This window comes from Pomacea canaliculata, linkage group LG7 (genome assembly GCF_003073045.1).
Source record: "Pomacea canaliculata isolate SZHN2017 linkage group LG7, ASM307304v1, whole genome shotgun sequence".
Lineage (NCBI taxonomy): Eukaryota > Metazoa > Mollusca > Gastropoda > Architaenioglossa > Ampullariidae > Pomacea > Pomacea canaliculata.
The window spans coordinates 28,495,129-28,520,695 of record NC_037596.1 but is presented as its reverse complement, the minus strand read 5'-3'; the positions used below and the strand labels follow the sequence as shown (position 1 = coordinate 28,520,695).

The 25,567-nt window shown below is 35.0% G+C and overlaps 1 protein-coding gene and 1 long non-coding RNA gene across 3 annotated transcripts; both read left to right on the top strand.

Annotated features, from left to right (window-relative positions):
- The first annotated feature begins 2,630 nt into the window (after positions 1-2,630).
- LOC112569340 lies at positions 2,631-22,496 on the top strand. 2 transcript variants are annotated; one of them, XM_025247119.1, is made up of 7 exons: positions 2,631-2,744; positions 2,960-3,044; positions 3,387-3,496; positions 3,731-3,898; positions 4,063-4,109; positions 21,351-21,438; positions 22,289-22,496. In XM_025247119.1, the coding sequence occupies exons 2-6, from the start codon at positions 2,980-2,982 to the stop codon at positions 21,399-21,401; spliced, it is 441 nt and encodes a 146-aa protein (XP_025102904.1). In that variant the 5' UTR covers positions 2,631-2,744; positions 2,960-2,979; the 3' UTR covers positions 21,402-21,438; positions 22,289-22,496. The 2 variants fall into 2 exon arrangements, with proteins under 2 accessions (XP_025102904.1, XP_025102905.1); XM_025247120.1 differs by lacking the exons at positions 21,351-21,438; positions 22,289-22,496 and adding exons at positions 4,655-4,746; positions 4,951-4,961 and having other exon boundaries at positions 2,632-2,744.
- LOC112569390 lies at positions 19,474-20,383 on the top strand. The gene is made up of 3 exons (XR_003100391.1): positions 19,474-19,515; positions 19,727-19,810; positions 20,088-20,383. It is a non-coding gene; the product is annotated as an uncharacterized LOC112569390 (long non-coding RNA).
- Positions 22,497-25,567: the final 3,071 nt, after the last annotated feature.

Genomic DNA, 25,567 nt, shown 5'->3' with positions numbered 1-25,567 from the left:
CTGAACCTTAGATCACATGTAAGTTAATACCGGGCTAAATGTAGATGATGGAACAAGCTTGCTTTATTTTTTGTGAAGTTGTCCATTACAGTGCACTTGCTCGTTTAAAGAACAATATTCTTTCATGTTTAAAACAATTTAAAAACACAAGCAAAACAAATAAAGATTATTACTCTTGAGTGAAATATATTAAATCGGTAGATAGGGCTTTTTTTTTTGTTTGTTTTGTTTATTAAACAACACTGTTTTATTTCCAGCTGTGCAGAGGGATAGTTGAGATAGAAAAAGAAGGCGTGCATTAGGAAAGAGAGAAGAATTAATATAAATGAATTTTGTTTTACAAATAAATATAGATGTGGTGTGCAAATAGAAGACTTTATGAAATGGAAAATGCTAGCTTTTATACACTAAACTGTAATAACAATTATTAACGGCATTCTAGTTACATGAAATGCAGACAGTAAGCTCCAAAGTTAGCTGCTTGTTTGTCACTGGAAATCAAGCTTTTCTAAAGTGTTTAGTGTTTATCAGGGAGAGCTATAGCCTATAGGCCCCATGTACTCCATGTTTTCCCTGGTTCATTCTCATTTGCTGTAAACAACAGCTGGTAGGTGTTTGTTCCCTCATGACTATGTTATTTAATCTATTAAAAACCTAAGTTATAAAATAGATTATTATAAAATCAAGGGCTAAATATTTTACAAGAGGAGTATTTGTATGCTTTGTAAAAGTGTAAAAAAGTTTAAATAATTATTGTCAGGGACGAGAGTTATTCCAATGACAAGTAACAAATGTGTGGTGTGTTGTCGTGAGACCACGTGACTAAATGGTGTATTTTGGTTGCAAAGGTAAAATTGTCAAACATTCGGTTTCTAAACAAATAAGACACGATTCAGTTAAGTAAAATTATTGTAGAATACTCTTTACAATGTAAATACATCTTTTATCTGATTGTACACATTTTGTTGAGGTGGTTATTATAATTTGCATCATACAGCCTATTGGCCAAGGTTTTCTTAACCAATGTCTGCGTTTGACATAAACGTGGAACTTGAAACAGGTTTTATATGCAGTTAATTTATTCTTACATAATTTAACATACACCACAAATCTTCAACGCTTTTATTATCTGTCCTATTCATCACTAATAATGATAAAATTAGGTGACACAAACACATTTTATGATTCACGAAACACAAGCTATAAGGATCTTGCCTTTTTTGGTGCGAACATTCTTTCTTCTATGTCTTCGATATTTAGGACCTTTCTTTGTAAAACCGCGAATACACTTTTAACAAACATTGACAGGCTACCTCTCTACCTAATTAAAATATAACTCTTGTGTAAAAATGATTGATGCAATTAATGTGGCTTGAATACACATAACTTTCCTTTGTATGCAAATCGAAAAACTTGTATTTAAAAATATTTTTTTATATTTGAATATTGAGAAAAATCAGTTTACCATTTAGCACACATCCAGACTATATTAGCAAACTTCGAAAACTTTTCGCATTATGTCTTTAGATGCTAAGTCCTAATTATTTTTTGTTCTTAACTTTTTTTAAGTTTGTTTTATGTCAAGGCTGAATTTTGAAAAGCGTGGTTATATCAAAAAGTTGTTTGTTAAGTATTTTTTAACATGCAAGGCTCACAAATTATGTAAAGATTTACTTTTTTTCCAAGTGGCACCTTCTACATTTTCGTAAGACGGATAAATGGTAAGACAGTAGAAGAAGGACAGTAGATAAAGGCAGATGGCAGCAGACTTTTAGATGAAGTAGATGTATGTAACAGGTAAAACGCTTGTTTGTTTAAGTGACTCTTAGATAATCAGAGAAATCTTTAAAAACAGAGCAAAATGTAAAACAGGAAACACAAGAGAATAACTTGGGAGAGACAATATTGGGGATTTTAAACATTGAGAGATATGAGATGTAAATATAATTGAAATACTTATATACCATTATATTTTATACTCCATTATTATGCAATGCGTAGTTAGAAATTTTTCTTTGTATAAAAGAGTTAATCTTTTCCATATTATTGAGTGTTTCATTTGTACACCTCATCGACACTTATTTATTAAATCAATTCATTTATGTTGGTGTTTCTCTCTTTAAATATACAGTCACTTTTTGTCTCACTCCTTAATTGTCAACCTGCTCACCTGTCGATGAATCAGCCTGACATCGTATAACCATTTTAATTAACGGTTGTGTCGCCCAGTAGGGTATTAGCAGTATTACAGAGGCTGACAACGAATTATTAGAATATTGGAATTGAAACGTTCCGTTGCCCATAGTTTGATATCTGGGCTTACACGCATTCAATATAAATAAACAACTTTGAAAACAAACAAGGCCTTACCTACTGATGTAAACGTGTTTAAGTAAAGTAAAATGCATCTATACATTTTGTTATCATAGAGAATTATGTTCTTTTATCGAGCAAGAGCACTGTAATCGACAGCTTAACAATAAATACAGCGAGGTTGTCCTAACAATTAGTGTTTTAAGGTATTAAATCTCATTTAATCTAAGGTTCAAGAAGCGTTCACCTGTCAATAACAGCAAACAAATTATATTAAGTGAAGATTTTTATCTTTTCACCACCTAATCTTGTTTTCATGTGTTAATTATGACAAAGACTATATTAAGAGAGTGGACAACACTGCAATTCAACTGCCATACACTACAACTGGAACACTCCTGCCTCCCCTAGACTGCCTTCTGATTCAAACGGTAAATATAAAATGATGGAATATTCTTGTAATTGAGAAAATACAAACACAATACTTGTCAGCACGTATAGACGATGCTTTTTCAGACACGTAAGAGAAAAAAAAAGAGTAAAATGTTGTCATAGAAATAGCGAGTTAAGAAGATGAATAGCACTGGTTTATAAAACTGGACACATCTAATGTCTGAATGTCTAACATTAACACTTGAACTTTTAGATTAACCTTCGTATTTCAACATGAAGTTCCTCATCCTCTTTGGTCTTCTTGCTGTTGTATTTGGCATACACTCACCTTATTTCAGGTAACATTCATCAACTTACATAAACTCGATGTTTAGCGCTACTGTTAATGTGATTCAAATTCTTTTACCAACTCTAACCTAAACTTTTAGGACAGAAAGCAAGCTTAAAACTAAAAAAAAAATATGCGATAAGTCTACATAAGTTTATCTTAATGTCTTTTATGGTTTTGTTTTACATTTGTAGTAGAATAAGTAGTGTGTAATTATTTAATGATTTATTTAAATGTTGTGTACTACGCAAACTAGAGTCATTGTTGTGACAAGAACCACCTCTGACAAAGATATGTATGGATTCACAATAGCATGGACAAAACAACTGACAATGAAATTCATATTTTTCAGCGTAAGCCCCGAAGCTATTCGCCAAGGGTTCGTCGCAGTTGACTTTAACCACGATGGCTTTATGACGCTGAATGAGGTGCAAGAATTTAGTAAAAAACGCGATCTGAATGGTAACCAGTCAATTCTAAACCGAAAGTTTTATAATTCTACGGAATGTGGATAATTGAGAAAAGGTTACATCAATACACCTCAACAGTAAACCTCAACAGTAAATAAAAGCAATGAAACTCCAAATAGGAAAGCTTTCTTTTCTTCCTATTTCTTATGTTTACACGGGCCATCGTTTGACCCATAATAATGATCAATTTCAGAAAGGTCAACTGTGTGCAATATTTTTGTTGCAGGCGATGGTTTTGTGAGCTATACAGAATATAAACTTAGTCAACCACAAAAAACTCCTAACAGAATCGTCAGAGGACAGTTCAAGTACTACGACAAACTGGATGGCGAGATCGACGACAAAATTTCTCCCTCGGGTGATGTTAACTTGATGAACATCTTGGACACTAATAGTAAGTGTAATGATTTATATAAGTTTCTTTTAGGGAGTATGTATAAACTGTTGTGAAAACTAGGTAACAGCTATTTTTACATTATGTTAACACACGTTTAATTGCGTAAAAGTATCAATCATCTTAAATTTGATGTTTCCAAACAAAATGTGTTCTTTTTTTAGAAAACGGCGAGGTCACACTTGAAGAATTTGAAGAGAACATGCCGAAAGTAAGGTCCTAATAGATTTTCTTTATGAATACAATTCATAACTGTCCGAATCTGAGAATGATTCAGTCGTTAAGTGCTAAATGTTTAAAAATTAACTTAGAATTAATGATTTTCACAAGGTTTTCTTAGAATAGTTTAAGCTCTATTTTGTGTATATTCTCTTTTTAAAGTATTTATAATACTTGAACCACAACCAATACAGTATCGTGATTTTTTTATTATATCACGTAAAGTGTGTTATAAGAACCATTGCAGTCGATATAATTTGCTTTGTCTAAACCTAAAGTACGGATAGTTGTCATTTCAAATATTGCAGATATGACCTTCAAAAATTTCAATGTAATTTAGTAATCAAAATATTTTTATAATTACCAAGCATGTTTTAGTTTGCAAGCTATATTGCATCGTTTGTTTTAAACAGAACTACGTTTGATAACAACAACTAGCAATTTATAAATTCAGGACTATGTATTTGGAGACCTAAGACATAATAAAGAGTGTAGCATAAAAGTGGAATCTCGCTTATTTTGTTTTTCTTTTGCCAGATTGTTGTCGGCATTACTAAGGAGATAGATGCCTTAGTTGTGGTTGGCTAAGCTTATACTTGGAAGAAAGTGAAAAAACATTGATTCCGGAGGTATTGTGTTTTTTGTCTTTTATGACACAGTAAAACAAACATTGACATTATTACGATATTCACGATGTCATCCACTTGACTGTACACACTAAAGTTGTACATCAGACCGACCATTTTACTTGTTGTCTGTGTTAAAAACATTTACATTCAAGGTGTATTTTTCACCTTAAATAACAAAGATGTTTTCCTTTTCTTTTGTAACAGGTACACGATGCCGCCATTCATTTTTGCTGACTGATTAAACAACAAGCTACTATCAACAAACACAACTGGCCTCAGTCGTTTAATCTGTCTTTTTAGTACACAAGACAAAGAATTCGATTCTATGACTTCCAGGCATATTCTTGTATTGTATTTAATAAAGGGATTATAAAGATTCTGCAAGAAAGAAAATTGTGTTCGAGTATTTTAAAAAGGGAAACAACAACTCAGATGAAAGCATGTGACGATGTTGGTTTGACAAAATTCGTGCTTTTTTCATTACTGATGACTTCATCTCCGTCTTACCCGGGTTGGTAAGAGGCAATAAAGCTTTGGAAGTTGAGAGTTGAGATTTTAGTCAATGTGCTATTCTGCTGACCAAAATAACTGGAACACAGGGTTACAAAATAATGATTATAGATGCAGCAAGCATTTTACACTTAGGTTTACTCGCACACAAGCACACATTCACAAATATCTAAAAAAGAACTTCATTACGCAAAATACTAATTAAATTTCTTATACCAATTTCTTAAACTAATTAAATTTCTTGTTATATTTCTTATTCACACCCACACTCGAAAGAGATAAAGAAGATAAAAAAAAAACACTGCCATAAGCACAGGCCGAAATAAAGGGTAAATATAAAAAGGAAACGAAAGAAAAAACAGAGAAGAGGGAGACACTACACCCACACGCACTGCGGGGTGGAAGTTTATCGGTTGGTCACAGTTCTTGCCGACTGCAGCTTGTCATCTTGCCTTTTGTCGCGCTGCAGCGTTGACCCCACCACCTCTTGTCCAGGTTTTGTTGTCTTGCCCCTTCCCCCGGGGCCCTCTGCAGGTGTGAAACCTCGGCAGACCGTTGGTCACGTGGGCCCCTGCTCGCAGGTTCGCACCCTCGCAGCTCCGCAGCAAGGATTGGCAGCACCCGGGGTACAGCACGCTCACGTGTGCAAGCATTGACAGGGCGATGGCGCAGGTTGGACAGGCTGACGGATGGAGACCTTGATGTGGTAGCGGGCGTAGATGGAGAGGTGGAAGGAGAGTGAAAATAAAGAAGGACAAAACAGAAGAGAAAAAGGAATAGCGAGCCTGTGGAAACAGCATTACATACAATTGTCCATCATGCATTTCCACTCGCCGATTAGGGCCCCGACAGACTACAGAAATGCGAAAGACAAAATGTCATTTGTTCACCCACCGTAACGGCTCGGAACAAGTCGTTCGGTCGATCAACAGGAGACAAAAAGACGACGGCTACTGGGTCACGGTCTAATATCGTCCTGCACTTCCGACGACTGTCCATAAGAGGGATAAAAAAAAACGAGTGGGAAAAAAGAGAGCAAAAGAGGAGGCAAAAAGGGGAGAAGGATGTGATTGCTGTCCTGTCTAGAAAGAAGAAACTTGTGAGGGCCCTGCGAGCAGCTAACCCGTCGACCACTTTTCGGGATAAGTACCACTTAAATTCACTTTATTAAAAGAGATGGTGTAGAAATCTCATATGATGTTATCTGCAATCTTAAAAATGTCATAAGGCAATCTATCAGATCCGGGAGGGTTTTTTTTTTTTTTTTGCACAAATAGGTTTAAATATTTTCATGTGGAAAATTTTACATGAAAATTGGTAGACTGTGCATGTGAGTCTTTAATAAGTACAGAATGCAATCAAAAGTGCGCATCTACAGCAAAATGATGTCGGGCCTAAATTATGATTTGCATTTCACTTTGCTTTTATACAACTATTTAAGTAAAATACATTTAAAATAATCTCGTTCAAAAAAGGTCCTCTTCTTCTTTTTAACTATCGTTGAATGTCATAATTTTTGTTAGACTTTTCCGCCAAAAAAGATCAGATTGTGGTAATGTCCTTCTGGCGAAGTGTCTTTGTCTTTCCTCAGTCTCGTGTTGATCCTCGAGGTGAAGGCGTCTTTCATCTGGAATGGTGCTACAATGAATCTGTGGAGGCGTGCATTGTTTCTCAGTGTCCATAGTGAGTGTTTTTATTCTGTGAGGACGATGCTGCTTTTGCTGACGCGGCAACGCCGACCTTTGCCCTGTATCAGCAAAGTTAATTCTACTTAGCATCAGTGTTTGAGTGAAGGAGCCTATTGGTACTTGGTGCACGCACCGAGTGGTCACTATTTTTCGACTGCATCGTGCTGTATGCTTTCAACCAACAAACACTAGGAACGCAATTACAGTTTGAAGGGTACAGGCTCAAGAGAAGACACCGGATGTCCTCGACAAGATAACTCTAATCACTACACCAACTAAAGAGTTTTGATTGTTCTGATTTCAAATCACCTTAAGTGTAAAAAGAACTTGATTTCATTTTTATTTGCTGTAAACAACAGCTGGTATGTGTTTGTTCCCTCTTCGCTGCTGACACATTCACAGTGGGCGGATAGCTGGTACTACACAAGGTGTCAAGCTCATCCTCCGACTTCAACAACCTGAACACAACAGTGGATGGCTGGACTACCACCGACTATTTACATGCAATTCTAAACAGGCAAATGTGAAAAAAAGTGTCCTTTCATAAGATAATAATTGATTTTCGACGGAATTTTATTTATCAAATTAAAAACAAAAGCAATACGGCTTAACAATTAAACCATGACAAAAGCTTTTTACTTCCATTTACTTTAGTTATTTGAACTGTTAACTGCTTGCTAGTCACCATTTCATTGTTTATAATGTTTGTACCGCCCGTCCCACTCATTCGAGGGATTGGTCAATCCTACTATTAATCGACCAATTCGACCACGTAAAAGATTATTTTGCTCACACAATAACGTAGAAGAACGATAGACAAAAGGTTCTTTTTTAAAAAATAAAATAGCAGCAACAACCTTTGTTGCATTTAGAATAGCGTCTTCTGATATCTAAGAATCAAAACTACTGCAAAAGTCGTTTATATTTGTGTCAAATAGACTAAAGGACTTGGTCGAGTTGTCATATGGCCGAATCGACCCCATTCAAGCAAGCCGAGATGATCGTAACAAACAAACAAAAACATAGTATATAGAAGCATTCACTTCAAATACAGAAAACAATAACATATAATATATAGAAGAAGCATATGTTATTGGTATCATGACTATTGTGTGGGCCTTGCATTGGTTATAGGACCGAGCAGTGTTTCGATGGTCGCCTTCGCTTTACTTGGCTTAACCCCGACATTTGCATGTCACGTGAGAGTCACGGTGGTCTTAAAATAGCTCAGCGCTACTGAGCTGCACTGGGTTGCGGTCCTTCTCTGCCTAATTAACTCAGTCCTAATTATTTTTGTTCTAAATTTTTTTTGTTTCATGTCAAGGCTGAATTATGAAAAGTGTGGTTATATCAAAAAGTTGTTTGTTAAGTATTTTTTTAACATGTAAGGCTCACCCATTATGTAAAGATTTACTGTGGCACCTGTTACATTTTCGTAAGACGGAGAAATGGTGAGACAGTAGAAGGACAGTAGATACAGACAGATGGCAAAAGATTTTTAAATAGAATAGAGGTATGTAACACGGTAAAAAAACGAGTGTGTTTCTTAAGGTGTTTCTCAGTTTATCAAACAAGTTTTCAAAAACTTAAAACAACAAACACAAGAGAATAACTTGGGAAACACAAATTGCGCATTTTAAACAAAGAGAGATATGAGATGTAAATATAAATGATATACTTATTTTCCATTATATCTTATACTCCAATCATATGTAAAAAGTCGTTGGGAATATTTCTTTACTTTTGTATAAAGGAGTTAAACTTTTCCATATTATTGAGTGTTATACTTGTACACTTCATCGACACTTATTTATTAAATCCATTCATTTATGTTGATGTTTTTCTCTTTAAATATGCGCTCGCCTTTTTGTCTCACTCTTTCATTATCAACCTGCACACCTGGAGAAAAATCAGCCTGACATCATATAACCAGTTTAATTAACGATTGTCTCGCCTAGTAGGGTATTAGCAGTAATACAGAGGCTGACAGTTAATCTTCTTGGAATTAAATCATAGCGTTGCCCTTAGTTTGATCTTGAAAAAAAAAATCCTTATCTACTGAATTAAACGTGCTTCAGTTAAGTAAAATACATCTATACATTTTGCTATTATTGTTTTCTTAAACTTTCTAAACATAGAAAATAATGTTCTTTTAACGAGCAAGTGCACTGTAATCGACAGCTTAATAATAAATACAGCGAAGTTGTCCAAGCATTTAGTGTTAAGTATCATTTAATCTAAGGTTCAGAAGCGGTCACCTGTCAATAACAGAAAACAAATTATATTCAGTGAAGATTTTTATCTTTTTACCACCTAATCTTGTTTTAATGTGTTAATTATGACAAAGAGTATTTTAAGAGAGGGGACACCACTATCTGCCAGTCACCACACCTGCTACAGCTTCCGATAGACTGTCTTCTGATTCAAAAGGTAAATATAAAATGATGGAATATTCTTGTAATTGAAAAAGTACAAACACAATACTTGTCTGTACATATGAACGATACTTTTTTCAGACAGGTAAGAGAAAAAGTGAGTAAACTGTTGTCATAGAAATAGCGAGTCAAGAAGATGGCTAGCATTGGTTTATAAAAGAGAACACATCTAATGTCTGCCTCTCTAACTTTAGCACTTCAACTTTTAGATTAACTTTTGTATTTCAAAATGAAGATCCTCATCCTCTTTGGTCTTCTTGCTGTTGCATTTGGACAACACTCACCTTTTTTAAGGTAACATTCATAGACTTACATATACTCGATGTTTAGCGCTACTGTTAATGTGATTAAAATTCTAACCAATTCTAACCTAAAATGTTTAGGACAGAAAGCAAGATTAAAACAATTAAAAATATGAGACTACACAATTTTATCTTAATGTGTTTTATTGTTTTGTTTTACATTTGTAGTAGAATAAGTAGTGTGTAATTATTTAATGATTTATTTAAATGTTGTGCACTACGCAAACTGGAAACCTTGTTATGTCAAGAACCACCTCTGGCAAAAAACATGTCTGGATTCACCATAGCATGGATAAACAACTGACAATGAAATTCATATTTTTCAGCTTAAACCCCGAAGCTCTTCGCCAAGGGTTCGTCGCAGTTGACTTTAACCACGATGGCTTGGTGACGCTGGATGAGGTTGAAAAATATAGAAGTATTCCCGATTTGAATGGTAACCAAGCAATATTAATAACGACATTTTTATAATTTTACGAAGTGTGGATAATCGAGAAAAGGTTATAGCAATACAGCTCAACAGTAAATAAAAGCAATGAAACTCCAATTAGTAAAGCTTTATTTTCTTACTGTTTCTTATGTTTACAGCGGCCATCGTTTGACTTATAATAACGATTAATAATTGTGCAATATTTTTGTTGCAGGCGATGGTGTTGTGAACTATGAGGAATATAAACTAAGTCAACCACAAAAAATTCCTAACAGAGTCGTCAAAGGACAGTTTAATTACTACGACAAACTCGATGGCACGATCGACGGCAAAATTTCTGCCTCGGGTGCTGTTCCCTTGTTCAACATCTTGGACACTAATAGTAAGTGTACTGATTTATATCAGTTACTTTTGGGGAGTATGTATAATCTGTTGTTAAAAGTTAGGCAACAGCTATTTTTACATTAACACACGTTTAACGGGAACACACGTTTTATTGAGTAAACGTATCAATCATCTTAAATTTGATGTTTTCAAACAAAATGTGTTTTGTTTCTTTTTTAGAAAACGGCGTAGTCACACTTGAAGAATTTCAAGAGAACATGCCGCGTGTAAGTTCCTAATAGATTTTTTTGAATACAATACATAACTGTACGAATTTGAGAAGGATTCAGTCGTTTTGTGCTAAATGTTTGAAAATTAACTTAAAAATTAATTCTTTTCCCAAGGGTTTTTTTTAGAATAGTTTAAGCTCTATGTTGTTTATATTCTCTTTTTTATAAATATTTATAATACTTGAACCACAACCAATACAGTCTATATAATTTGCTTTGACTAAACCTAAAGTATGGAAAGTTGCCATTTTAAATATTGTTAATAAGACATTCAAAAATTTCAATGTAATTGAAGTAATTAAAATGTTTGTATAATTACCAAGAAGGTGTTTAGTTTGCAAGCTATATTGCAGAATTTTTTTTATAAAACAGAACTGTATTTGATAATAACAACTAGCAATTTATCAATTCAGGACTATGTATTTGGAGACCTAAGACATAATAAAGAGTATAGCATAAAAGGGAAATCTCGCTTATTTTGTTTTTCTTTTTGCCAGATTGTTGCCGCAATTACGAAGGCGATAGAAACCTTATCTGTGATTGGCTGACTATGCTTGTACTTGAAAGAAATTGAAAAAAAAATTGATTCTCGAGGTATTGTGTCTTTTGTCTTTTAGGACACAGTAAAACAAACATTGACATTATTACGATCATCACGATGTCATCCACTTGACTGTATACACTGAACGTGGTTCATCAGACCGGACATTTCACTTGTTGTCTGTAGAAAAAATAGTTTGTAACTCATTTTTGTGTTAAAAGGATTTACGTTCAAGGTGTATTTTTTCACCTTAAATAACAACGATGCTCTCCTTTTCTCTACTGACAGGTGGACGATGCTGTTCTGAAATTGTACCGCCATTTATTCTTGCTGACTGAGTATAAACAAGCTACTATCAACAAACATAAATGCCTTAGTCTTTTAATCTATCTTTTTAGCATGCAACACAAAGGATACAATACAATGACTTCTCGTCGTATTCTTGTATTGTATGTAATGTACTAGAAGAATTATAAAGATACTGCAAGAAAGAAAATTGTGTTGTGTATTTTAAAAAGGGAAGCAACAACTGAGATGAAAGCGTGTGACGATGTTTATGCCCCTTTCGCCACTTTCTGCATTAAGCAGCACAGTATCTACACTTTGACGGACAACTACACAAATAGAGTAAATTGCATGAAATTTGCATACTTTTTAAACATAGTTCGTTAATTGGTCTATCTGTCTGTCTTTCTGTTTTTGTGTCGTTAACATACATTGATAATTTTAAAATTGCCATGATACATTCAAAGTTGTGTGCATTTTTGCTATTAGCTATTTATTCCAATAAGTTTATTTCTGAAAGTTGAAAAGAATTTAAAATGTGTATAAGCCTGACTGGTGTTTTTGCTGGTCTTTAAGTGACAGCGCTGTATAAAGTTAATTATCCCAGGTTTGACAAAATTCGTGCTTTCTTCTTTACTGATGACTCCATCTCCATCTTACCCGGATGGTGAGAGGCACTAAAGGCTTTGAAAGTTGAAAATTGAGATTTTAGTCGATGAGCTATCCTGCAGACGAAAACAATTGGAACACAGGGTCACAAAATAATGATTATACATGCGACAAGCATTTTACATTTAGGTTTACTAGCACATGAGCAAACATTCACAAATATCTAAACAAGAAATTCATTACGCAAAATACTAATTAACTTTCTTATACACACATTTACACCTGCACTTAAAAGAGAAAGAGAAGATAAAAAAAAGCCACTGCCATAAGCACAGGCCGAAATAAAGGGTAAATATAAAAAGGAAACGAAAGAAAAAGCAGAGAAGAGGAGACACAACACCCACACACTGCGGGGTGGCAAGTCTGTAGGTTGGTCACAGTGCTTGCCGACTGCAGCTTGTCCTCTTGCGTTTTGTCGCGCTCCAGCCTTGACCCCACTTCCTCCTTTCCCTTCCAGGGCCCTCTGCAGGTGTAAAACCTCGGCAGACCGTTGGTCACGTGGACCCCTGCTGGCAGGTTCACACCCTCGCAGCTCCGTACCAAGGCTTGGAGGCGCCAGGGGTGCAGCACGGTCACGTGTACACGCGTCTACAAGGCGATGGCGCAGGTTGGACAGGCGGACGGATGGAGACCTTGCAGTAGTGGCCGTGTAGATGGAGAGATGGAAGGAGAGCGGAAATAAAGAAGGAGAAAACAGAAGGGAGACAAAAATACGGCGAGCCTGTGGAAACAGGACTACATAGAATTGTCCATCATGCTTTAACACTAGGGCCCCGTATACTAGAGAAATGCGGAAGACAAAATATTATTTGTTTATCCACCGAAACGGCTCGGGACAAGTCAACCAACAAGAGACAAAAAGACGACGGTTACCTGTGTCACGGTCTAAAACCGACCTGCACGTCCGACACGGCCGTTGCTAGACGACGACTGTCCACGAGATTCAGAAAAAGAAAAACGAATGGGAAGAAAGAGAGTGAAAAAGGAGGACAAAAAGGTGAGAAGGAGGTGATTGCTGTCCTGGCTGGACAGAAGAAACTTTCGAGGGCCTGCGAGCAGCTGACCTGTAACCACTTTTTGGGATAAGTACCACTTAAATTTACTTTAGTAAAAGAGATAGTGTAGAAATCTCACGAAGATGTTATCTGCAATCTTAAAAAGTGTCATAGGGCAATCTATCACATCCGGGAGTTTTCCTTTTTTTGGTACAAATAGGTTCAAATATTTTGGAGTGGAACATTTTCTCTTCTAAGTTAAGTTTACACTAAAATCTAAACATTTCTCACAATTCCTAACATTATAATCAAGTAATGAGCTTTTCATCTCTATTTTACTAAGTATTGCATAATTAAATAATTAAGTATTATGTAATGTTTGTGTTATAAGTAGGAGGTTTCTAAGTTTTTTCAGATAATATCTGATAATATCTTATAATAGCTGTACACACTTCATAACACACACACACACTGTACACCTTTTTTTTTTTGTAGAAGAACAGTAGATATAGGCACATGGTAGTAAATTTTGAAATAATAATATGTATGTAATACATGAAAAACGAGTTGTTTCTTTAGGTTTCTTTTTAGTTTATCAGTAAGGTTTCAAAGAACAGAGCAAAGTGTCCAACTTACAAAAAAAAAAACAATTTTAGAAACACATTATGGCGTATATGTGACGAAGGATATAAATTGTGAATATAACTGATAAATTTTATAGTCCATTATTATTTAGAGTGTCTTTGACAATTTATATTCCCTTTTCGTGTAACTGAGTTAATATTTACAAATATAATTAAGTCATGTATTTGTACAAGTAAACGACATTAAAATTATTTTGTTGATTTTTTTTAAATTTTAATTACGCCCTCACTCCTTCAATATCAATCTACACACCTGGCGATGAATCAGCCTGACATCGTATAACCATTTTAATTAACGATTGTGCTGCCCAATCGTGTATTATTAATTGTTTTAAATAACTAACACGGGCGCTCTAATTGACAACAAAATAAATAAGCAAAAATGTCTTAACATTTGTTTTTGAGCTGGCATTAAGTTACATGTACTCTAAGGTTCAGTAATCGGTCACCTGTCAATAACAGGAAAACAAATTGTAGTCAATAATGATTTTTATCTCTTCACCACCTAATCCTGTTTTTTAATGTGTTAATTATGACAAAGAGAATATTAAGAGAGGGGACACCACTATCTTCCAGTTACCTGCCATACGCTACTACAGGAACACTCCTACTTCCGCTAGACTGCCTTCTGATTCAAACGGTAAATATAAAATAATTCAATATTTATGTAAGTGAGAAAGTATAAACACAATACTTGTCTACACATATGAACGATGCGTTTTCAGACACGTAAGAGAAAAAGTGAGTAAAATATTGTCATAGGAATAGAGATTCAAGAAGATGGATGGCAATGGTTTAAAACTGGACACATCTAATGTCTGCCTGTCTAACTTTAACACTTCAACTTTTAGATTAACCTTCTTGGTTTAAAATGAACATCCTCATCCTCTTTGGTCTTCTTGCTGTTGCGCTTGGACAACACTCATCTTATTTAAGGTAACATTCACAGATGTACATAAATTCAACGTTTAGGGCTACTGTTAATGTGATTAAAATTCTTTTACCAATTCTAACCTGAAAGAAAACAAGCTTCAACCAATTATAATATGATGTAAAACTACACAAAATTTCTTAAGGTTTTTATTGTTTTGCTTTACATTAGGTTGTGTGTAATTACTTAATGATTCGTGTAAATGTTATGCACTACGATAAACGTCTTTATGTTATTACATGAATTACCACTAACAAAAATATTTTCGGATGAAATTCATATTCTTCAGCTTACACCCCGAATTTATTCGCCAAGGGTTCACTGCAATTGACATGAACCATGATGGTATTGTGACGTCTGAGGACCAACTCGAATGGATCAGAAAATACGATCTGAATGGTAACCACTCAACTCTAAAACCGAAATTTGTGTAATTCTACAAAATATGATAATCTAGAAAAGGTTATACCAAGACAGCTTAACAGTTAATAAAAGCAATGAAACTCCAGATAGGAAAGCTTTCTTTTTCACACGTTTGTTATGATTACACATGTCATCGTTGGACTGATAATTACAAATACTTATAAAAGAGCTCAACTGTGTGCAACGGTTTTGTCGCAGGCGATGGTGTTTTGAACTATCAAGAATATGAACTTAGTCAACCCAAAAAAACTCCTAAAAGAATCCTCAAAGCACAATTCACGTACTACGACAAACTGGATGATGAGACAGACGACAGATTTTCTCTCCTGGGTGCAGCTCGCTTGAGAAACATCTTTGACTCTAATAGTAAGTGTAATGAAAATATTAGTTACTTAAGAAAAATATTTATAAACTGTTGTGAAAGTTAGGTAACTGCTATTTTAGCATTGCTTTAAAACACGTTTTACTGTGTAAACCTATCGATCATCTTTTATTTGATGTTTTCAAACAAACTTTCTTTCTTCATTTTCAGAGGACGGCGTAGTCACACTTGACGAATTGAAACAGACCATGCCGCATGTAAGGTCTTAATATATTGTCTTTATGAAGAGAATACATAACTCTAGGAATCTGAGAATGATTCAGTCGTCATGTATTTAAAATTGTTTAAACACTAGTTTTTCTATGTTCTTTTTTTAAAGTAATTATAATATTTTAACAACAAACAATGAAGTATCTTTTTTTAAAAAATTTAAGTACTTTAAGTGTATCAGTGCAGTTGGTGGAATTAGCTTTGATTAAAGCTAAAGTACAAAGTTATAAATAGCGTAGACAAGTCATAAAATCATTACAATGTAATTTAAATAATTGTAATGTTTGTATAATTACCTAGAAGGTGATTACTGTGCATGCTATATTGCATCGCTTGTAATGAAACATAACTTCATTCGATAATAACGGTTCCCAAGTTTTACAATTAAATAAATCTTGAAATACATTAATAATATTTAAATCAAGCTATTAACTTCAATGCATTTAAACATCTACAACATTATTTAAAGTATTTTAATTGTAAACTTATTGTGATGTTTATATGAAAATAATTATTTGAATTTCAATTAAATTTTTCGCTGGCTTCATAATTTGTATAGTTAAAATTTCATTTTAAGGATGAAGCGTCGGGGATTAAGTGTCTGGGGATTAAGTGACTGGACACCGATAATAACAATTAGTAATTGATGAACTCATGATTATGTATTTTGTTTTTATTTTTGCCAGGTTGTTGACATCATTATTGAGGAGATGAATGCCTTATTTCTGGTTGGCTAAGCTTACACTTGGAAGAAATTTAAAAAAATGATTCCACAGGTATTGCACCTTTTGTTTTTTTATGACACAATAAAACAAACATAGACACTATTACCGTGATGACGATGTCATCCACTTATTTTGACTGTATACACTGAAAGTGATTCACCAGACATTTTACCTGTTGTCTGTAGACATAATAATTTGTAAATTCTTTTTGTATTAAAAGGCTCACGTCCAATGGTATTTTTTTTTACCTTAAATAACAAAGATTTTTTTCTATTCTGTACTGACAGGTATACGATGTTGCTCTGAACTTTACCGCCATTCATTCCTGCCGACTGAGTATACAACAAGCTACTATCAACAAACACAACTGGTCTCAGCCGTTTAATCTTTCTTTTTTAGTACACAACACAGAGGATACAATACCATGACTTTCAGTCGTATTCTTGTATTGTATGTAATGTACTAAAGGAATTATAAAGGGTCTACAAGAAACAAAATCGTGTTATTTACGGGTGTTTAAAAAAGGGAAACAACAACGTTGAGATAAAAGCGTGAGACGATGTTTATGCCCCTTTCGCCACATTCTGCTTTAGGAAGTACAGTTTCTACAGTTTCACAGACACCTACACAAATAGAGAAAAAATGTATGTACATTAGCATCATTTTTTTAGTATTGTTCTATAAATGGTCTGTCTGTCTGTCTGTCTTCCTGTCTTTGTGTTTTAAGATAAAATAATTCTTGAAACTGCAGTGATACATTTAAAGTTTTGAGCATTTTTGTTATTAGCTATTTCTTCAATACTTTTTTCTGACAAGTTGAAAACAATTTAAAATGTATATAATCCTGACTGGTGCTTTTGCTGGTTTAAATCCCCCTTAAGTGTCAGCGCTGTACACAGTTAATTATCCCAGGCTTGACAAAATTCATGCTTTCTTTATTACTGATGATTCCATCTCCATCTTACCCGGGTTGGTGAGAGGCACTAAGGCTTTGGAATTTGAAAGTTGAGATTTTAGTCAATGTGGTTATCCTGAAGGCGAAAATAATTGGAACACAGGGTCACAAAATAATGATTTTACATGCGACAAGCATTTTACACAGGTCACAAAAATTCATGATTTTACATAAAAACGACAAGCATTGACAAGTCTAGAGGTTGGTCATCTTGCCTTTTGTCGCACTCCAGCGTTGACCCCACTTCCTCTTGTCCTTCCCCTTCCAGGGCCCTCTGCAGGTGTAAAACCTCGGCAGACCGTTGGTCACGTGGGCCCCTGCTTCGCAGGTTCGCACCCTCGCAGCTCCGCAAGAAGGCTTTGCCGCAACCGGGGTACAGCACGGTCACGTGTCCACGCGTTGACAGGGCGATGGCGAAAGTTGGACAAGCGGACGGATGGAGACCTTGATGTAGTTAAGGTTTTCTTTAGGTCGATGTAATTTTGTAAGTCACACTGGGTATTGCTTTTCCTAAATATTTGTAAGTGTTTACTTTTTTTTTTGTTTAAGGTATGTGCTGCACTTAAACGTGATGAGGAGAATATGAATATGTTATCGCTAAGGGAAAGAGTGTATGTGTAGTATTGACCAAAATGACAAACGCCATCACTAAATAAAAATGGGGAAACAAATCAGAAGGGTGGAGAGACAAATCGGTGGTTTTGAAATGAGGATCTTATGAGAAGATAAGTAGTCTGAAACTTTCGGACTTGTTGCTGTACTGCTAGAGTGTACTGCCCTATCTTTGGACAAAAGATGAAGAGGAAAGAACAGAACCCTGACACGAAGTACTGTTTCTTGAAACAACAACCCTTGCGAGGAACTGGTTCGAGAGATCAATATTAACTACGTTGTTTTTTCCGGGTTTTTTCGTTTGCTTTTTTTTTTTGTTTGTTTTTCCGTTTTTTCTTGCAAACTCACCTCGCTTTGATAGAATTCCTGGAGGAACGAAGAAATAGGGAAACAATGGAAGGCAGACAGTAGATACAGGAGGATGGCAGTAGACTTTTAGAGCAGATGTATGTTATACAGTTAAAACGAGTGCGTTTGTTTAGTTGTTTCTCAGTTTATCAGAAAAGTTTTCAAAGCAGAGCAAACTGTGAAACACGAAACACAAGAGAATAACACAATATTGCGCATTTTCGACAAAGAGAGATTGAAAATCTGAATATAACTGATATACGTATATGCCAGTCTATCTTATAGTCCATTATAATGTAAAATGTCGATGACAATTTTTATTCTCTTTTTGTATAAAAACTCTAACCTTTTCCATGCTATAAAATGTTGCATCTGTACACTTCATCGACATTTATTTATTAAAAATTATTTATTATGATTTCTTTATTTAATAATGCACTCGCTCGTTTTCTAACTCCTTAATTATCCACCTGCACACCTTGCGATGAATCAGCCTGATATCGTATAACCAGTTTAATTAATGATTGTGTCGCCTAGTAGGTTTTAGAAGTATTACACAGGCTGACAGTTCATCTTATTGGAATGAAAACGTAGAGATGCTCTTAGTTTAATCTCTGGGCTGACTTGTTCTTGTTAAAAATACAAGTTTAAAAACAAACAAGTCCCTATTTACTGGTGTAAACATTTTTCAGTTAAGTAACATTCACTTATCAATTTTGTTTTCATTGTTTTATAAACTTTCTAAGCATAGAAAACTAAATGTTCTTCTAACAATCAAGTGCACTGTAGTCGACAACTTAACCATAAATACACCGAGCGTGTCCAAACATTTAGTGCTTTCCGGTATTAACTCTCATATTATCAAAGGTTCAAGTAGCGGTCACCAGTCAATAACAGCAAGCAAATTATAATCAGTGAAGATTTTTATCTTTTCACCACCTAATCTTGTTTTAATGCGTTAATTACGACAAAGAGTATATTAAAAGAGGGACACTCCTTCCTACCGTCACCTGCCATATGCAACTACTGGAACACTACTGCTTCCGCTAGACTGCCTTCTGATTCAAACGGTAAATATAAAATAATGCAATATTTATGTAAGTGAGAAAGTACAGAAACAAGTACTTGTCTGCACATATGAACGATGCTTTTTCAGACACGTAAGAGAAAAAGTGAGTAAACTGTTGTCTTAGAAATAGCGGTCAAGAAGATCATGGCAATGGTTTATTAAAAATGGACACATCTAATGTCAGCCTCTAACTTTAACACTTCAACTTTTAGATTAAACTTCGTATTTCAAATGAAGATCCTCATCCCCTTTGGTCTTCTTGCTGTTGCATTTGGACAACACTCACCTTTTTTAAGGTAACATTCATAGACTTACATAAACTCGATGTTTAGTGCTGCTGTTAATGTGATTCAAATTCTTTTACCAAGTCTAACCTGAAATTGAGAAAGAAAACAAGATTTAAACAATTAAAATATGATGTAAAACTAAACTTAACTTTTAAGAACAGAAAGCAAGCTTAAAACAATTCAAAAACTAGATACGTTGTTATGACAAGATCTACCTCTGACAAAAACATGTCTGGATCCACCATAGCATGGATAAACAACTGACAATTAAATTCATATTTTTCAGCTTAGACCACGAAGCTATTCGCCAAGGGTTCATCGCAGTTGACTTTAACCACGATGGCTTGTGACGCTGGATGAGGTGCAAGAATTTATTAGGAGGAAACTAGATGTTAACGGTAACCACTCAATTTTAAAACTCTAAATTGTTATAATTCTACAAAATATGGATAATCGAGAAAAGGTTATAGCAATACAGCTCAACAGTAAATAAAAGCAATGAAACTCCAAATAGGAAAGTTTTCTTTTCTTACTGTTTCTTATATTTACACGGGCCATCGTTTGACCTATAATAACTATTAATTTTTACAGTGGTCAACTGTGTGCAATATTTTTGTTGCAGGCGATGGTGTTGTGAGCTATAGTGAATATAAACTTAGAGAACCCCAAAAAATGCCTAACATAATCGTCAAAGGACAGTTCAAGTACTACGAGAAACTCGATGGCGAGATCGACGACAGAATTTCTTCCTCGGTTGATGTTCACTTTAATGAACATCCTGGACACTAATAGTAAGTGTAATGATTTATATTAGTTATTTTTGGGGAGTATGTATAATCTGTTGTTAAAATTAGGATAACAGCTATTTTTGACATTACGGTAACACACGTTTTATTGACTAAACGTATCAATCACCCTGAATTGGATCTTTTCAAAAAAAAATGTTTTCTTTTTTTAGAAAACGGCGTAATCACATTTGAAGAGTTTGAAGAGAACATGCCGCAAGTAAGGTCCTAATATATTTTCTTTATTAATACAATACTTAACTGTAACGAATCTGAGAATGATTCAGTCGTTATGTGCTTAATGTTTGTAAAAAAGTAAAAAAATTTTGATTTTCACAAGGTCTTTTCAAGAATAGTTTAAGCTGAAGTTTATTAATATTTTTTAAAGTATTTATAATAATTATACAACAACCAACACAGGATCTTGATTTTTAATTATATTACGTAAACTGTTATAAGAATCAGTGCAGTCTATATAATTTGCTTTGACTAAACCTAAAGTACAAAAGATTGCCATTTTAAATTGTGCAGATAATACCTTCAAAAATTTCTATGTAATTTAAGTAACTGAAATGTTCGTATAATTACCAAGCAGGTGTTTAGTTTGCAAGCTATATTGCAGACTTTTTTTTATAAAACAGAACTACAATTGATTATAACAACTAGTAATTTATGAACTCAGGACTCTGTATTTGAAGACATAGGCCAAAATGACTAGAAAATTACAAACGTTCAATCTCACTTATTTTGTTTGTTTTTTTCAGATTGTAAACGGCATTATTAAGGAAATAGATGCCTTAGTTCTGATTGGCTGACTAAACTTGAAGAAACTGAAAAAAAATGATTTCGGAGGTATTGTGCCTTTTGTCTTTTATGACACAGTAAAACAATCAATTGACACTATTACCATGGTGACGATGTCATCCACTTGACTGTATACACTGAAAGTGGTACACCAGACCGACCCTTTTACCTGTTGTTTGTAGAGACAATAGTTTATAAGTTTTTTGTGTTAAAAAGATTTACGTTCAAGGTGTAATTATTTTTCCAATTATGCTTAGTCAGAAGGCCGAATTTTTTTCCACGTTTGTTTATTAAACAATAAAAAAAGAAATATTTACAGGTATTTACAAGTATCAACGAGAAAGTTTTTTTCACAGGTTCAAAAACAGAGCGACGAAAAGTCCTTGTTCATTTGTTTCTTTTCTTTCACATATCTCCTTTCGAGGTGCGTGGGTGTGGAGAGGGGGATTTCCCCCTCTCGCACTGTTGCCGCTGTCGTTCACATCAGGTTACCCCACAGCTCGTGGTAGTGTCCTTCTGGCGAAGTGTCTTTGTCTTTCTCAGTCTCCTCGAGGTGAAGGAGTCTTTCATCTGGAATGGTGCTACAATGAATCTGTGGAGGCGTGCACTTGTTTCTCAGTGTCCACATTGCCTGTTTGTGTTCTGTGAGGACGATGGTTGCTGCTGTTTGAATGCTGTAGATATGGTGGGTGTGAGGGTGTTGAAGCGTATGCAGGCTAGTGTGTGTGTGTGGGTGTGTTTGCGAGTTTGTTTATCAGTGTGGACAGTTGCTTGCGTGTTGCTTAAGGTGTAGTGCGGTGGTATTAATAATACTAAGGATAGGTACCACAGTTTAAACAGTTTAGGCCGAATTTTTCACCTTAAATAACAACGATATTCTTCTTTTCTGTACTGACAGGTACACGATGCTGTTCTGAACTTTACCGCCATTCATTCTTGCTGACGGATTTTACAATAAGCTACTATCAACAATCACAGGTGGCCTCAGTCTTTTCATCTACCTTTGTAGTACACAACACAGAGGATACGATACTATGACTTCCAGGCGTATTCTTGTATTGTGTGTAATGTACTAAGGGGATTATAAAGATTCTGCAAGAACAAAATTGTGTCCGAGTATTTTAAAAAGGGAAACAACAGCTGAGATGAAAGCGATGTTTTATGCCCCTTTCGCCACATTCTGCATTAAGCAGCACAGTATCTACACTTTCACGGACAACTACACAAATATAGTAAAATTGCATATTCTTCTTTAATATAGTTCTTTGACCATTATATAGTAATATAGTAATATAGTTCTTCAATTGGGCTGTCTGTCTTCCTTCCTTTGTGTCATCAAGATAAAATAATAATTTTTGAAGTTACCATGATACATTTAAAGTTTTTTGCACTTTTGTTAAAAGCTTTTTCTTTCCATGTTTTTGTTTCTAAAAAGTTTTTAAAAATTTTAAAATTTATAAACCTGACTGGTGCTTTTGCTAGTCCTAAATCCTCCTTAAGTGTCAGCGCTGTATACAGTTAATTTATCCCAGGTTTGACAAAATTCATGCTTTTTTCATTACTGATTACTCCATCTTCATCTTACATTGGGTTGGTGAGAGGCAATAAGGCTTTGGAAGTTGAAAGCTGAGATTTTAGTCAATGTGGCTATCCTGAAAACCAAAACAACTGGAACACAGGATCACAAAAACATGATTATAGATGCGACAAGCATTTTACACTTACGTTGTTACTCTTAAGCACACATTCACAAATATCCAAACAAGAAATTCATTACGAAAATATTAATTGAATTTCTTAAAAAAAAGCCTCTGCCATAAGCACAGGCCGAAATAAAGGGTAAATATAAAAACGAAACAAAATAAAAATCAGAGAAGATAGACACTACACCCACACGCACTGCATTGTGGGAAGTCAATAGGTTAGTCAAGGTGTCTGCCGACTGCAGCTTGTCCTCTTGCCTTTTGTCGCGCTCCAGCGTTGACCCCACTTCCTCTTGCCCTTTCCCCTCCTGGCCCCTCTGCAGGTGTAAAACCTCAGCAGACCGTTGGTCACGTGGGCCCCTGCTCGCAGGTTCACGCCCTCGCAGCTCGGCAGCAAGGCTTGGCCGCAGCATGGTCACGTGTATACGCGTTGACAGGGTGATGACGCAGGTTGAACAAGCCGACGGATGGAGATCTTGATGTAGTTGCGGGCGTAGATGGAGAGGTGGAAGGAGAGTGGAAATAAAGAAGGACAAAACAGAAGGGAGACAAGAATACGACAAGCCTGTGGAAACACCATTGCATGGAATTGTCCATCATGCTTTAACACTAGGGCCCCTACACTAGAGAAATGCGGAAGGCAAAATATTATTTGTTTATCCACCGAAACGGCTCGGGACAAGTCGAACAGTAGACAAAAAAACGACGGCTACCTGGGTCACGGTTTAACACCGTCCTGCACGTCCGACACTGCCGTTGCTGGAGGACGACTGTCCACGAGCTGCAGAAAAAGAAAAACGAGTGGAAGAAAGAGAGTGAAAAAGGAGGACAAAAAGGTGAGAAGGAGGTGATTGCTGTCCTGGCTGGACAGAAGAAACTTGCGAGGACCCTGCGAGCAGCTGACCTGTGACCACTTTTCGGGATAAGTACCACTTAAATTCACTTTAGTAAAAGAGATGGTGTAGAAATCTCATGATGATGTGATCTGCAATCTTAAAAAAATGTCATAGGGCAATCTATCACATCCTGGAGTTTTCCGTTTTTGGTACAAATAGGTTCAAAAATTTTGGAGTGAAACATTTTCTCTTCTAAGTTAAGTTTACACTAAAATCTAAACATTTCTCACAATTCCTAACATTATAATCAAGTAATGAACTTTTCATCTCTATTTTACTAAGTGTTACATAATGTTTGTGTTATAGTTAGTAGGTTTATTAAGTATTCATACCATGTCTGGTATTGTATTGTGAACTTTTTAAGCATTTTTTCGTAAGAACTTTCACTTTCTGCCATAAAGTTCTGGAATTGTAATCATCACATGTGTTAAGGTCACTGACTATACGCTCGTCGTTTGTTTCCCGTCCTGTGTTACATCGGATTGTAAAGTTTTTCTTGAGGTCGATGTAATTTTGTAAGACACACTTGGTATTGCTTTTCCTAAATATTTTTATGTGTTTAGTTTTTTTGTTTAGGGTATGTGCTGCACTTAAAGTGGGATGAGGAGAATATGAATATGTTATCGTCAGTGGACCAGCTATATTATAAAACGCAGCCTCAGTATAGTGTCACAAACTAGTTGTCTACGTGTATGATATTAAGTTTTATAGTCCATTATTATGCAGAGTGTCGTTGAGAATTTGTATTCCCTTTTCGTGTAACAGAGTTAACATTTACAAATATAATTAAGTCTTGCATTTTCACAACTCATCGACATTAAAATTATTGTTTTAGAGGTTTTTTTTTTTAAACTTTAATTATGCCCTCGCTCGTTTTCTAACTCATTAAATGTCTACCTGCACACCTGGCGATGAATCAGCCTGACATCGTATAACCATTTTTATTAACGATTGTGTCGCCCAGTAGGGTATTAGCAGTAGTACAGAGGCTGACTGTTTATTTTATTACAAAGAGAAAAAAGATGCATTGTCCTAAGTTTGACCTCTGGGCTGACGCATTCTTTTCGTAAAATAAACAACTTTAAGAACAAAGAGGTCTTCATCTTGTGATTTAAACATATTTCAGTAAAAGAAAATAAATTTATCTATATTGTTATCATTGTTATCTAAAACTTTATAATTATGAAAGTAATTGTTTTAAATAACGAGTACGTGCACTGTAATTGACAGCAAAAATAAATAAGCAAAAAATGTCTTCACATTTATTTTTAAGATTGCATTAACTTACATGTTGTCTAAGGTTCAGTAATCGGTCACCTGTCAATAAAAGGAAACAAATTATAGTCAATTAAGATTTTTATCTTTTTACCACCTAATCTTGTTTTAATGTGTTAATTATGACAAAGAGTATATTAAGAGAGGGGACACCACTATCTTACAGTCACCTGCCATACGCTACTACAGGAACACTCCTGCTTCCTGCCTTCTGATTAAACGGTAAATATAAATTAATGCAATTTTTATGTTAGAAAGTATAAACACAATACTTGTCTGCACATATTAACGATGTGTTTTGAT